At 35.1% G+C, this 14,176-nt stretch overlaps 1 protein-coding gene across 5 annotated transcripts in view; it reads right to left on the reverse strand.

Moving 5' to 3' along the window:
* FER (FER tyrosine kinase) overlaps positions 1-14,176 on the reverse strand; it is a 468,361-nt gene that overhangs the window by 145,588 nt on the left and 308,597 nt on the right. For all 5 annotated transcript variants that reach the window (XM_032335588.1, XM_032335590.1, XM_032335589.1 and 2 more), the window contains one exon: positions 13,814-13,908. In XM_032335588.1, coding sequence (XP_032191479.1) covers positions 13,814-13,908 — 95 coding nt within the window. The remainder of the gene's footprint in view (positions 1-13,813; positions 13,909-14,176) is intronic.

Raw genomic sequence — 14,176 nt, forward strand, 5'->3', positions numbered from 1 at the left:
TAAAGCAGGGCATAAACATACGCAGGGACAGAAAAAAGGCTTTTCATGGTGTTTCCGATGTACTCTTTGAAAGTAACGAAGTTATTCCACCACCGCCAACAGAACTGTATCGGGAATGAAACTGAAAGCTGCTTATCCTGACTGATGAGGGCCCTTCATCATCCTCTCCTTCTTAGCTTTCCAACCTTATCTCCAGTCTCACCATGCCTCAGTCACACTACCCTCCCTCCTGTTTCTCAAACACAAAAGCCATTCCCACCGACATCTTGCACTTGCTGTTCTGTGTCTTTCCCCAGCCATTTGCAGAGGAAGATTATTTTTACCTTTCATGTTTTAACACAGATGTCATTCTTCCTCGGGTCTCTACAATAATTTAGGTGCCACCTATTACCAATTCAGAGCAAAATCTTTTCCTATAGCAAAGTCTGCAATAATAGATTTGCGATTATTTTTTAAATGTGTATCTCTCCCACCACTGAATTCAGTGAAGGAAGAGATCACTGATGTATTTTTCACCGATGTTTATGGCATTGGAACATAGTTGGTGCTCAGTAAGTGTTTATCAAATAGAGTAGTTAATCCAAAGCTCATAACAAATGGTTTATAAGAATGACAAACCCCAAAGAATGAGAGATATATTTCTAAGTTTCAAAGTCACTTAATCCAGGATGATACATGTTTCTGGTAAAGATAGTCATTTGGGGGGGTATTTTTTTTTGCAAGAATTAATCTACTCAAATTACTGCCTCACTAGCTTAGAAATTCCAATTTTAAAAGAACTGACTATAAACTCTTAAAAATAAGTAATCTCTATGACCTAATATTTATAAATTGCATATATGATTACCTATTCTTTATATTTAAAAAGCACATTGAAAGATGTAAAAAACTACAGCCAGGTATCAAAGCTTTTCATTCTATTCAACACATGAGAGACGGTAACTATAAGAAGGGTTTCTTATTTTTAATAGCAAAGTTAAAAAATATATGGAGCTCCAACCACTTGCTGGTAGTAAATATCATTTTTAGAAGATAGCTTTTGGGGCACCTGGATGGCTCAGTGGGTTAGCCTCTGGCCTTCGCCTCAGGTCATGATCCCAGGGTCCTGGGATCGAGCTCCGCATCGGGCTCTCTGTTCAGCAGAAGCCTGCTTCCTCCCTCTCTCTGCCTGCTTCTCTGCCTACTTGTGATCTCTGTCTGTCAAAAAAAATAAATAAAATCTTAAAAAAAAAAAAAAAGAAGATAGCTTTTTTTGGAAGTCTTTATCAAAGACTTGAAAATGTTCCCAATACTACCAAAGACAGACTGATGCATAAGAGAAGGAAAAAGGAAAATCAAAGCAAAATAAACCAAAATCTTAAAACCCAGGTGCTAACCTGAAAATATTTAATATATGTAATCCCTTGAGATACAAAATTATTAAAGATGCTACCATGAAGTCATTTCTTAATCCTTGTTGCTACAGAAAACCTGTCATCCTGAATGCAGATATTGTCAAATATAATACTGTTTTCTCAAGTTTAACACAGAGAATTTAGGCAAACTTCTTTCTAGCAAAAGTTACATTTTCTAGACATATTTATCAGACACTCCATCTCAGGCCCAGCTGTGTCCAGGTACTGAATCATATTCTTCTTGGTATTGAAATTCATGCCCATAAATAGGTACCAGTGACAATCTGCTTCAGTTTTAAGAGAAGGACAAATGAAGGCAAATACAGAACAGGAAAGTTCCACATACATAAAACCTTGTTTATGACAGTTTCAAATATTATGTTTCATATTTTCATGACAAGAGGCTATACAATGTTAATATAAAGTGCCAATCTCTCAAGTGAATTTGTGAAGATGTTTTATGTTACATAGCATCTGAAAACCTAGTAAAGGAAAAAGGATACCTAAATGAGAAGAGAGATATTAAATATGAACCAGAAAACCAGTGAAGAAATGAGAAAAGAAAAATGCATAATGGATTTTCAAAAGTAATTAATTTGGCTGGACATAAAATGAGCATTTAACAAGAAGACTGATTTCATCCTCAAAGTTTATTCAAATTTATGAAGGGACAAAAAGAGAAGGCAAAACTACATGCATTCCCATTCGCTTGACACAACCAAAGACATGTGGCCCAGAGAACCTCAAAAATACTCAGTATTTTCCAAGAAATTTGTCATAAACATGAAGCTCTCTTTAGATCAGTTACCCTTGAAAGCTGGTAAGATAGCAAGAATCCAGCAAGCACAGTTCAAAGTAATGAGGACAAGAGGACTGCTGAATTTGAAATAGTCATTCCTACGATTTATAAGGCTTCGCAGGATTTGAACCCCATTGCTTCTTGAACCTCATCTGCTACTATTCTCCCCTCCCCCGATTTCATCCCCACTGCTCTTCCTGCAGCTCTCAAGTCTGGAACGCCCAATCTCCAGATGTCTATGGAGCCTGCCCTCCCCCTTTCATCAGCTTTGACTCATGTGCTCCGCCCTTCCCGAACCTTCTCTAGGACACTTTCTCTAGGACTTCAGCTTCTCCTTCAACCACCCCTCCCCAAAATTGCTGTCCTCTTCCCTTTAAGCTTCATTTGTTTCATGCCACTCAACATAATACACATTTTACTTATTTATCCAACATATTTCTTCCCTCACTAAAATGTAAGCTTCATGAGAAGGGGATTGGGCTTTTTGTGGAGTCTACTGGTCTGTTTTCTTCACGGATGAACAGTCAGTACCTAGCATACGTACTAGGAGTGCAGTAACCACTGGCTGAGCGTGAGTGAATAACCTAAAAAAGCCTAGATTTAAATGAGTGGCTATGAACAGAATGATACACCTTCTCAAATGTTAATGCATAATGTTTTCATTTCTTCCACCAATTTAAGAAAAGCCCAGTGTGTGTCTGGCTATTGTTTCTGAACACAAAGAGTAACTTACAACTTGAAAGGGATAAAATTTACACACTATGGTAAGGAGATAGCATTGCAGTATTTTTGGCTAATGCTCACAAGATGCATTTGTTTACTTTCTCCATACAATAGTCTAAATATTTACAGCATATTACAATAGTCTAAATATTACAATATTTCTACTGGAAGTAGAAAAAAGCAAACTTTCACTTTTCAACTTTCATTATAAATAAAATAAGTATTTTTTAGGAACTTTGATTCAACCAGTTTTCAGCTGTCTTTTAACCTTGGAAAAATAGTTTGTGCTCTTTATTGTTTTAATAACTGTTTTCCTTATAACCCTAATAATTGGAAAAAATCTACTAACAGCTTTCAGATTCATATTCCTCAGATAAGTTATAGGGGAAAACCTATTTATTTGTAAAGATGAGACATTAGATGTAAATTTTCATTTTTATTTCAGTTGAATTCTCCAGTATTATTAGTCCTGATCGTACTTCTAACATTTGCATCAAATATAAGTAGGCTTTGACATTAAAGCAATTTTTATTTTATTTTATTGATTTATTTAAGAGAGAGAAAGAGCATTAGCAAGAGGGAGAGGGAGGAGCAGACTTACCATGGGGCAGCGAGCCCAACACAGCTCAATACTAAGATGTTGGGATCCTGATCTGAGTGGAAGGCAGATTCTGAACTGAATGACTTACCCAGGGGCCCCAAATTTTCTTACTTAGCATATTACTTTAAAATTTACCTGAGAATCTTAATACATTGCCATGAATAGTAACAAAAACTTAAAACAGATAAATAACAGCAAAAAGTTAATGCTATCAGTCCCTTAAAGAACAGTTTATTCATGTGGAAGGATGCATATGTACTCATTACTCCTACACCTCCTTTTCCATCACTAAGAAACTTCTATTACCATACAGTCACTTTAAAAACCAAATCTAAGACAAGAATATATTTCAGAACATGCTTTGTCTTGCTCACCAGGCAATATGCCTCTTTGCAAAAGGTACTTATAGGTATTGGTGCCATCAGATGCTTACAAGATAAAAAAACATCTGAGTAATATTGCTCAGAGATACACAATGCATCTATGGCTCAAATGAACCATGAAAACTTATTGTTATAACATGGCATCCTTTTGCTCATTTCACTGATGAAAAGGAAAATCTCTGTACACTTCTTTAGAGTCACTCAAGCCAAAAGGTGATATAGTAGTAGTCAAGAGTTATTTTATTTAGGTTTATTTTCTTATATTCTTTGTCTTGGCATCTCCTGAGGGAAAGAATATCCACTATTAGAAGAAAGTGATAAACTTGAAAAACAATAGGAAAATGCCAATACCGTCTGTGTAGTTATCAATTCATGTCATGTGTAACTAAAGTAACTAATTTCAAAGGATGCTACTGCTTTTATCATCTCAAAAAAATGGCCAGTTTAAATTATTCCATCTGTATTTGCTTTGGGATATTAGGCAGCAAATGAAACACAGGGGCAAACCAACCTATCATTTGGCTGGGAAAGAAATACCAATTTGAAGATGTTATCTTTTCAAACTGTTTTGGCAGTGCTTTAAATTATATCAAACTATTATCTATAATATAAAATGGCAACAGAGAGTATTTATTTTGTTCTTCATTAATGTAATAGGCTTGAATTAGAAATAAATGCCTAAGTTTAGAAACATCAGTTAACATTTAAAAGAAAAGTTACTCATTCTCCAAAACTGAAATTTACAAAGCACTAATTTTTACACTCAGACACATACTAAAGTTATTTTAAAAGAGTACTTTGTTAACAACTCCAAATATAAATCCACAAAATTAGGCTTTTCTAATTTATATTAAATTAGAAGTAAATTTTTATATTAAATAAAAATTAGGTTTTTATTAACAAAAGAATTCAGCCACTGAGTTGGCATCTTATAATTTTTAGTAAAAAAAAATATTAATTTGAGAGTTCCTATGTTTTCTTTGCCCTTTAGTTCAAAACTGCTGTGAAGTCATACTGGCCACGTGCCAGATGTATGTAAGGCAAAGTACCAACTCAGACTTTGAGGGCTCTCCTTTAGTGATGTCAGGAACCATATCCCTTAATCATTTCTGGGCACAATTTACCCTTGCTACATTTATGATGAGTGAAAGAAACAACTGCTAGTCAAGTATCCTGAACCTTTGTTCCTTCCCAAGAAAGCAGGAACTCTCATTTTCCAGTGACTACCATAAAACCTTCCAAAGCTGTGATGTCATGTACCTGAAATTGGTTCTGTTAAAATCACATACAGACAGGGGCACTTAGGTGACTCAGTTGGTTAAACAATGGTCTCAGTTTCAGCTGGGGTCATGATCTCCAGGGTGGTGAGATAAAGTCCGTGTATGGGGTTCCATGCTCAGTGGGGAGTCTGCTTGAGGATTCTCTCTCCCTCTGCTTACCCCCACTCACATGCACACATTCTCTCTCTCAAATAAATAAAAATTTTAAAAAACCCCACCACAATCACATATATAAAATGTCATTATGAGTCAGACAGGTAAAAGGTTTATTTCCTAAAAAATGTAACATCCCAGCAAAAATTAGTGAAATTACCCATAGAAATTCTCATCTGAAGTGATTTATTTTTAAAGATTTTATCTATTTATTTTACTTATTTTTAAAGATTTTATTTATTTGAGAGAGAGAGAACATAAGTAGGGGTGGGGGAGAAGCAGACTCCCCACTGAGCAGGGAGCCAGATGCTCAGTGCTCTGTGTTCCATCCCAGGACCCTGAGATCATGACCAGAGCAGACATTTACCCAACTCAGACACCCAGAAACCCCTCCATTTACTTATTTTAGAGAAAGAAGGGGAGAGAGAAAGAGCGCACACATGTGAACAGGGGGTGGGAGAGGAAGAGGGAGAAAGAATCTGGAGCACACGCTGTGCTGAGTGCAGACCCTGAGACCACGCCCCGATCTGAAACCAAGAGTTTCAACCCCACAACTAAATTAAAAGAAATTTTGATGATGAAAATATTTCAACTGAGAGGTTAAACATATTTAGAAGACCAAAAAAAAAAAAATCATGTTGTGATTTCTACATCAAAAATCTCTAGACCATATAAACTATAGGAGCTCAATTTTTTAAAAAAAGATTTTATTTATTTATTTCAGAGAGAGACAGAAAGTGCATGAGCATGGGCAGGGGCAGGGAGGGGGTTGTGCAGAGAGAGAAGCAGAATCTCGTCCCAGGACGCTGAGATCATGACCTGAGCCGAATGTGGCCACTTAACTGACTGAGCCCCCCAGGCACCCCTATGAACTCATTTTTTAAACATGTTATAGAGGGGAGATATATTTTGATGTTATCTAAAACCTGGTTTAAAAAAAAAAAACTTTAATAATTCTGAAAGTTTCAAATCCATAAGTCATTTTAAAATGAAGATAAATTTGAAGACTCCTAAAGGGCAGGATCTGTGTGAGCTAAGGCATGCACCAGATAATTTATTATTTGATTCCAGAAAGTTCTGAATTCAGAGAGAATATCAGATCAGAAAGAAGGGGGCAATTACAAGTCTTTAGTAAAAGGAGGTGGAGACTGACATTTTTTAGGGCTTACTAAAATTAATCTCCTATACTCAGTATCTGCAGAAACATTGTTACATTTAGAGGTTTAAGGTGCTTCATCTTCTCTTTAGCCAGGAATTGGTGGCAGCCCTAATTTAACCACATATAATGAAAATAAATGATAGCTGCCTGGACCATAAATATTAAGTTATGCTTGTCACTTTAAAACTTTCTCTCATAATTTCCTTCTATTTTTAAAAAAGATTTATTTATTTTTAGAGAGAAAGAGAGTGTGTGAGTGGGAGTGGCACAGGGTGAGGAAGAGAATCCCAAGCAGACTCCTTGCTGAGCACAGAGCCCTATATAGGGCTGGATCTCATGACCCTGAGATCATGACCTGAGCCAAAATCAAGAGTCAGGCACTTAACTGACTGAGGAACCCAGGAGCCCCTCATTTCAATTTCTAAGTAATAAACATGTTTGTAAAATAAAATGGAGAGGATTTTTTTTAGCATATTAGAGCTTTTTGTTTTTGTTTTTAGTTTTTCCTAGTGCCATTTAGAATTGCCTTTTGTTTGATTTTACTTATCCAGCAACCTATGAGCAAGTGAGTAAATAAAGTATTTGTAATTCAAGAGACGATTCGAATGAAGACAGGATCATCTTGGAGTATTCACTTTAAACTTGAATCCTCAAATGCTTCTAATCTCTTTAAACATTACTCTGGTTCAAGTATATTTCGGATTTATGATTTCAAAGGGCTCAGTTATCTGACGAGAACAGGAGCATATTAAGTCTCTGCATAATACAGTTTTGAAATGGCATGCACATTAGACACTAAGCATTTATTAAATCTTGCTTTAACCTACCAGTTTTCTAAATCTTCCCTCCACAGCTTGATTCCCAGCAGAGAAAAAAGTAACTCAAACAAAAATTTTCCTGTTTACTGCAATAAGCTATTTACTTATCTGTGCACAAGGTTGAGAATTTATGGAAGAGGGATTAATGTATTTGCCCATAGGAGACCTTGCATAGATGGTTAGCTTAAATTTTCATTTGTATTTTCAATTCATGTAAGGATTACATATTTTGACCCACTTATAAATTGAATGACATAACAAAATAGAGTACTATTTTCTTACTTGCTATTTAACTCATGCTGACAAGCCACTTTCAGCTCCCTGAACTTAATTTAGCTTATTTGTAAATGAAGATAACAATACAGCCTGATAGAACAAATGAACTAATATTAAAGTGTTTTGACAACTATTAAATATTGTGTAAGTGTAAAAAATTGTATATTATACTACTTTTATATAAACGAAAATGAAAACTAGCTGGTTACTTCCTCATCACACCTTTCATAAAGAGAGGAAAAAATGGAAAGATACTATCTTGAAGTAGTCTGAGAACTGAGATTTCAAACTTAAGAAACATTTTCCTAACAGCTAAAATAATACAGGTTAGTACTAAAATTCAGAGGTTATCTAATCTAATCACTTGAGTTTTACATAATAAGGAAAGATTCTTGAAGGCTAAATATAAACCATATCAACAGAACAGTCACACATGATGGTGGAAAGAGAAGAACTGAAAACTTACGTTATATTTCTCAATTTGTTCTCAATCATTCCTGGCTAGAACATCTAGGGTTAGTAGTAGAGTTAGGGGCAGGAGCAAGGGCAGGTTCAGAGTTTGGGTCAGTTTTGGCTAGATTATAGCAGAGATTTTAATCAATCACCTTTTTCTTTTAGCCAACTGGAAAATAATAAAATTTATGGTGACGAGAACACAAAGTGGTCATGTGTGAAGTGCTACACAATATAGAGAGATACAGAATGTGTATATATGTTTTTACATAAAGTCATAGTACATTACACCTTACAACAACCCTATTAATTTTACTTAATCGGCAAGAAAACCAAGGCACAGAAGAATTACGTCGGCTGAGCAAGGTCACACAACACTGCCTGGCTCTTGGGCTTTTTTATTTTTTAAAAAGCTGTACTGAAGTTCAGTTTTTGTAAATAAAATTTGTCCAACTTAATGTACAACTCAATGAGTTTTGACGATTTTACAAGTGTGCACTGTCACCACAATCCAGCGGAGACATTTTCATCATGTCAAAAAAAACTCTCTCATACCAGTAAACAGCTGGCCTTTAAATAACAGGGTTTAGAAGCATCCCACTGGAAAATCCACTATGGATTTCCCAAAAACTGCTAACAGCCTATTAATGAGCAGAAGCCTTAATAATAATTGGTTGATTAAGATATTTTACGTGTTATATGTATCATATGCTGTAGTTTTACAATAAAGCTAGAGAAAAAACTTAAGATCATAAGAAAAATATGTTTACATACTATAAAAATCTGCATAATAAATGGACACACAAAGTACAAACCCAGGTTGTTCAAGAACTAAGTGTATAGTCAATCCCATGAGAACCCCCAGCCCTAAAAAACCATAAATCCCCTTTACTTACAGATGTCTTTCTGGGCATTTCATAGAAATGGAACCATAACAACATGCAGTCTCCCACATCGGACTTGTTTCAATTAGCATATGGTTTTAGAGGCTCCTGTATACGGCACTGTGTATTACCTCATTTCTCTGTTGCCTAATAGTATCTTTTGTTGGGATATACTACGTTGTAAATCGGTTTATCAGTTAATGGACATTTAAGTTATTTCTACTTTTCAGCTATTATAAATAATGCTGCTATGAACATCTGCATACAGTTCTACTGACAAATATTTTCAATTCTCTTGGGTAAATACCTAGGATCAAAACAGTTTACATGGAAAATTTATGTGTAACTTTTTGAGAAACTTTCTGAGAAATAGCCAAAGTGGCTGTTATTTTACATTCCAGCAGTAATGTACGAGGAATTTGGTTTTCTTCACACTCTCACTAATACTTGCCAGAACTCAAGAGCTCCACCACTACCCTCTTTGGTCTTTTAGTGACCATGCATGTGTCACAGAATGTTGGACAGGAGAGAGGAAGGAGCTAAGTGAATGCAGAAGTAAGGAAGACAAAGATCCTTACACTTTCAAAGACAACCACATCTATTCCAACTGATGAACCTATACTGACACATCAGTGCCCTCTGAGGCCCACAGTTTACATTATGATTCACTCTTGGTTTGTACATTCTATGAATTGGGACAAAAATAAATGGCATGTATTCACTGGTAATTTCAGTATCTTAAACTCTCCTGTGTTCTGCCTGTTCAGCCCTACCTCCTCCATAACCCCTGGCAACCCATGAACTTTTAAGATTTTTTTTTTTTTTTGACAGACAGAGATCGTAAGTAGGCAGAGAGGCAGGCAGAGAGAGAGAGGAAGAAGCAGGCTCCCTGCTGAGCAGAGAGCCCGATGCGGGGCTCGATCCCAGGACCCTGGGATCATGACCTGAGCCGAAGGCAGCAGCTTAACCACTGAGCCACCCAGGCGCCCCAACCCATGAACTTTTAACTGCCTCTATTATTTTCCCTTTTCTAGAATGCCACCTGTTTGGAATCATACAGAATGTACATGGATATTCTCAGCAGCTTCACTTGTAGTTGCCCAATAACTCAAAAGTCTATTAACTGAATAGATAAATTGGTATATTCCTTTGAGGTAACTCTACTCAGCAATAAAAAGGAATGATCTATTGATACATATTACAAAATGGATGAATCTCAAAATTATGCTAAATCAAAGAAACCAGCAGAAAAAACATATAGACTATATGATTCCATTTATATTGAACTCCAGAAGTACAAACTCACATAGAGTGAACAGAAGGCAAATGAGTGGTTGACTGGGACAGGAGTAAAGAAGGGTATGCCTAAGTTAATACAGAGATAATAAAGTATCGTATATAAAATGTTATTATATCAAAGTGTTTTCCAAAAAGAATAAATGACAAATTACACTGATTAAAAATTAGATATTTAAGGGGCTCCTGGGTGGCTCAGTCAGTTAAATATCCGACTCTTGATTTCTGCTCAGGTCATGATCTCAGTGTTGTGAGATTGAGCGTTGGGCTCCACACTGATCCTGGAGCCTGCTTAAGATTTAAGATTCTCTCTCTCTCCCTCCTCCTCTCCCCTCCTCCCCCAAATCATGCATGCACACATTCTCTCGCTCTCAAAAAAAAAAAAAAATTAAAATTAGATATTTGATAGCCATTTTCTCAAATAATGAAGCAAGCAACCACTGATGTGCCATCTGTTCACTCTTCTTTTTTCCTCATCTGGTTTCTTTCATTTAGCATAATTTTGAGATTCATCCATTTTGTAAAGTATATCAATAGTTCTTTCCTTTTTATTGCTGAAAAAATTCAAGGGGGAAAAAAAAAACCCTGGAAGTATTTGTTGTCAGTGATAAAAATCTAAGCTTTCAAGTGAAAATTAAAGTTTTGGAAAACATGTATTTGTCATCATGAACTTGATAGCTTCTCATTACTTGTCTAATAAGACTATGATGACATTAAGAAATGTCATCTTTTGATGTTGTATAATGATTTAGGTCACTCTTTGAGGACCTGCATAACCTGGTCACCTGATATATCCCAAATGATGAAGCATGATGCTACAAAATTGTACACAGATAAAAGATATATTCAATTCCAAGTTCATGGGGTGCCTAGATGACTCAGTCAGTTAAGCATTTGTCCTCAACTCAGGTCATGATTCCAGGGTCCAGGGATAGAGCCCCACATCGAGATCCCTGCTCCCTCTCCCCCTGCTTATCCACACACAAACACTCTCTCTCTCTCAAGAAAAATAATCTTTTAAAAAGTGCAAGTTCAACTAATGGAGTTACCATATTAGAGTATGAAAAGTTCATCAAAGTGGTTTCAGATTCCATGCTGCAACTAACGCCTGAAAAAATTTAGCAAAATCTATTGTGTTACGGCAGATTTTGAATATGGCCTCCCAAAAATGATCTACCTTAAGCCCTGGAACATGTGAACATGATTAGATATCACCTCCCTAATTATGTTGTCATACGGCACAGGTGACCTAAAGATGGGAGACTGACCGTGGGAGCTTAATCAAATCACATGAGATTTTTCAAAAAAGGATATCCTCTAGCTGGTAATAGAAGAGGAAGTTAAAATCAGAACACTTGAAAGATGTGACATGCTGGGTCTGAAGATGGAGACACCATGGGAAAAGGAATAAAGGTGAGGTGGGAAATGCCTTCAGCTGACAGCAAGCAAAAAGAGAGAACCTTAGACCATTTCTCAGCTGCACGGAACAGAATTCTGCCACCAACCAATAGGAGGTTGGTAGTGAATTCCTCCAGTGACTCCAGAGAAGAACTTAGCTTGAAATCCTGATTTTTGGCTTTATGATATCCTGAGCAGATAACACAATCAAGATTGCCTATGCTTGTATTCTGCAGAACTATGAGGTAATAAATGGATATTGATTAAAGCTGTCGGGTTGTGATCATCTGTTACACAGCAAAAGAAAGCTAATACATTTACTATAAGCCAAAATGCACATTAACTTGCACCCAACAATCTCATTGCTAAAAATTTACCCTATATAGTTCAAACTGCTTCTTATGTTATTACTCCAAAGATATTAATTCAGCATCATTTGTAAAAAAACAAAACAAAACATATATATGTAAACAGAAACAACCAAAGTATCCGTAACTAGAAGATTGATTAAAATTACACAAATCTGTAAAATGGAATGCTCTGAAACTATTACAAAGAAAAGATAGAACTATATGGATTAATATGAAACAATGAAACTCTAAGTTATATTAATAAGAAAAGAGACCTGAAAAGTATTAGAGTATGTCTCTGTAATTAAATTTAAAGAACGTGCATAAAAATCGGGTATTTGTATTAAATATTTTCTTTGAAACATACATACACACATAAACACACACACATAATTAGATAATAATTAGCTTTGGAAAGGCTTAGATTACTGAGTGGGAAATTTTTACTTTTAATTTTCTTTCATTACATTTTCAGTTTTCTAATGTAGTTCATTATTCTCATTCCTTTAAAAATTATCAATACAGGTTATTAGTGTCAGGTAAACATTTCCCTGCCTCTCCTGCAAAGCTATCTTCTTTTGTTCAATTTGTACCTGCTCTCTGGTATTTGTCATCCACCCTTCCTAAGACCAAAATCACCTCTCCTTACCAACTCTGACCCACCTTTCAAATCTAAGTTTCTCAGTGACATCCCTTATTAACTGGGGACTTCATTTGTACTAATCGGCCTATTTATATGTATACAGTATCATTTGGTTAAAACTGTAGCTATTCAATTATTTTTTTTAATTTTAGACTGTAATCTATCGTATTTCATAAATATATTGAAAGCTACTTTAAGGGATGGATCATAAATAGCATAAGCCATGCAAACATACAATGTACCTAACAGTGCTACCTTGATGAGGATGAAGATGACGTTGATGATCCTAAATCCTGCAGGTACATAGTATTATTAAGAACTATATTGCAATAGCAAGCAAACCAATGGGATAAAAATGAGAGCAACTATCCTTAATAGAAGACTTATGTGAGCAATATTTAATGAGCAATCTATAATATCAGGTTTATTTACTGTATATTTCTAGTTAGAAGTATTTTTCATGTTCCTTTAAATTTCTTTTTAAATGACCAAATACTGGTTAAAACAAATCTTTGTCAATTACTAAACACTGTATATATTTTTACCAAAATCAAATTTTACCCGCTAATTATATTTTCTACCAAGAGAGGATATACAGTGAAAGAAACTTAAAAATATACTCTATCAGTCAAAAGTTATCCTTGTTTGTTGGCAAAAATGGTTAACCACAAGACCTAAAGGTGGTCAAAGTGACCAAAAAGAAATACAGGACAAATTCCTCAAAAGATTACTTTTTCTTTGGTTTGCTTATGAAAGATAGTTCATAAAGGATTTAAAACACTATGGAATTTTATATACAGCCAAACAAGAGGATGTGTGGTATTGTACCTGGAAAATAATATACAATGAACAAAATGTAAGATAGTACTACCATTGTTATAAAGTCAAACCAAGTAGACTATTTTTATAAACAGCTTTTCTAACAAAAACATACATAACTAAATTCCATGTGTAATCCCACTGTAATAATATATCTCCTCTTAAAAAAAATATATATATATCCTCCTCTTGGCTGACATTTCTAGACAACAGCAAAGTAATATAGAGTATAAAAATATCAAGCATGTGTACAGCTCTCTGTCTTCAGGAAAATGTTAAACAAATTGCTGAGAACTTTACAAGGAGAAATAAAAAAGACCGAACATATAAAAATAATAAAACATGACTTTAAAATGTCATCGAAGAAACTTCTAAAATCATTACCTGGAACCAGTTCCATAATGATGTAGATAGGCTGTCTTTGTGTGCAAACGCCTATAAGTTTGACAATATTGGGATGATCATATTGCTTGAGAATTCTGGATGAGAGAAGTGTAAAAAATAGTTATCATTTAAACACTAAAGCATTAAATCGTCATGAATAGTGTGCCCAAGTAGGATATACTTTACTCGACACAATTCTCTTTTAAAACTTCAGTATGAAGCCAAAGTACGATAAATGGTGGGATGTATACAAGTTTAGATAAATATTGACAAACTACAGGTACAAATGAGTCAATTCTTAATCCAATTAAATTTTCATATAAAAATTACTATTCACTCTGAATACTAACAACCATGCTAAGT

The sequence above is a fragment of the Mustela erminea genome, chromosome 3 (genome assembly GCF_009829155.1).
Source record: "Mustela erminea isolate mMusErm1 chromosome 3, mMusErm1.Pri, whole genome shotgun sequence".
NCBI lineage: Eukaryota > Metazoa > Chordata > Mammalia > Carnivora > Mustelidae > Mustela > Mustela erminea.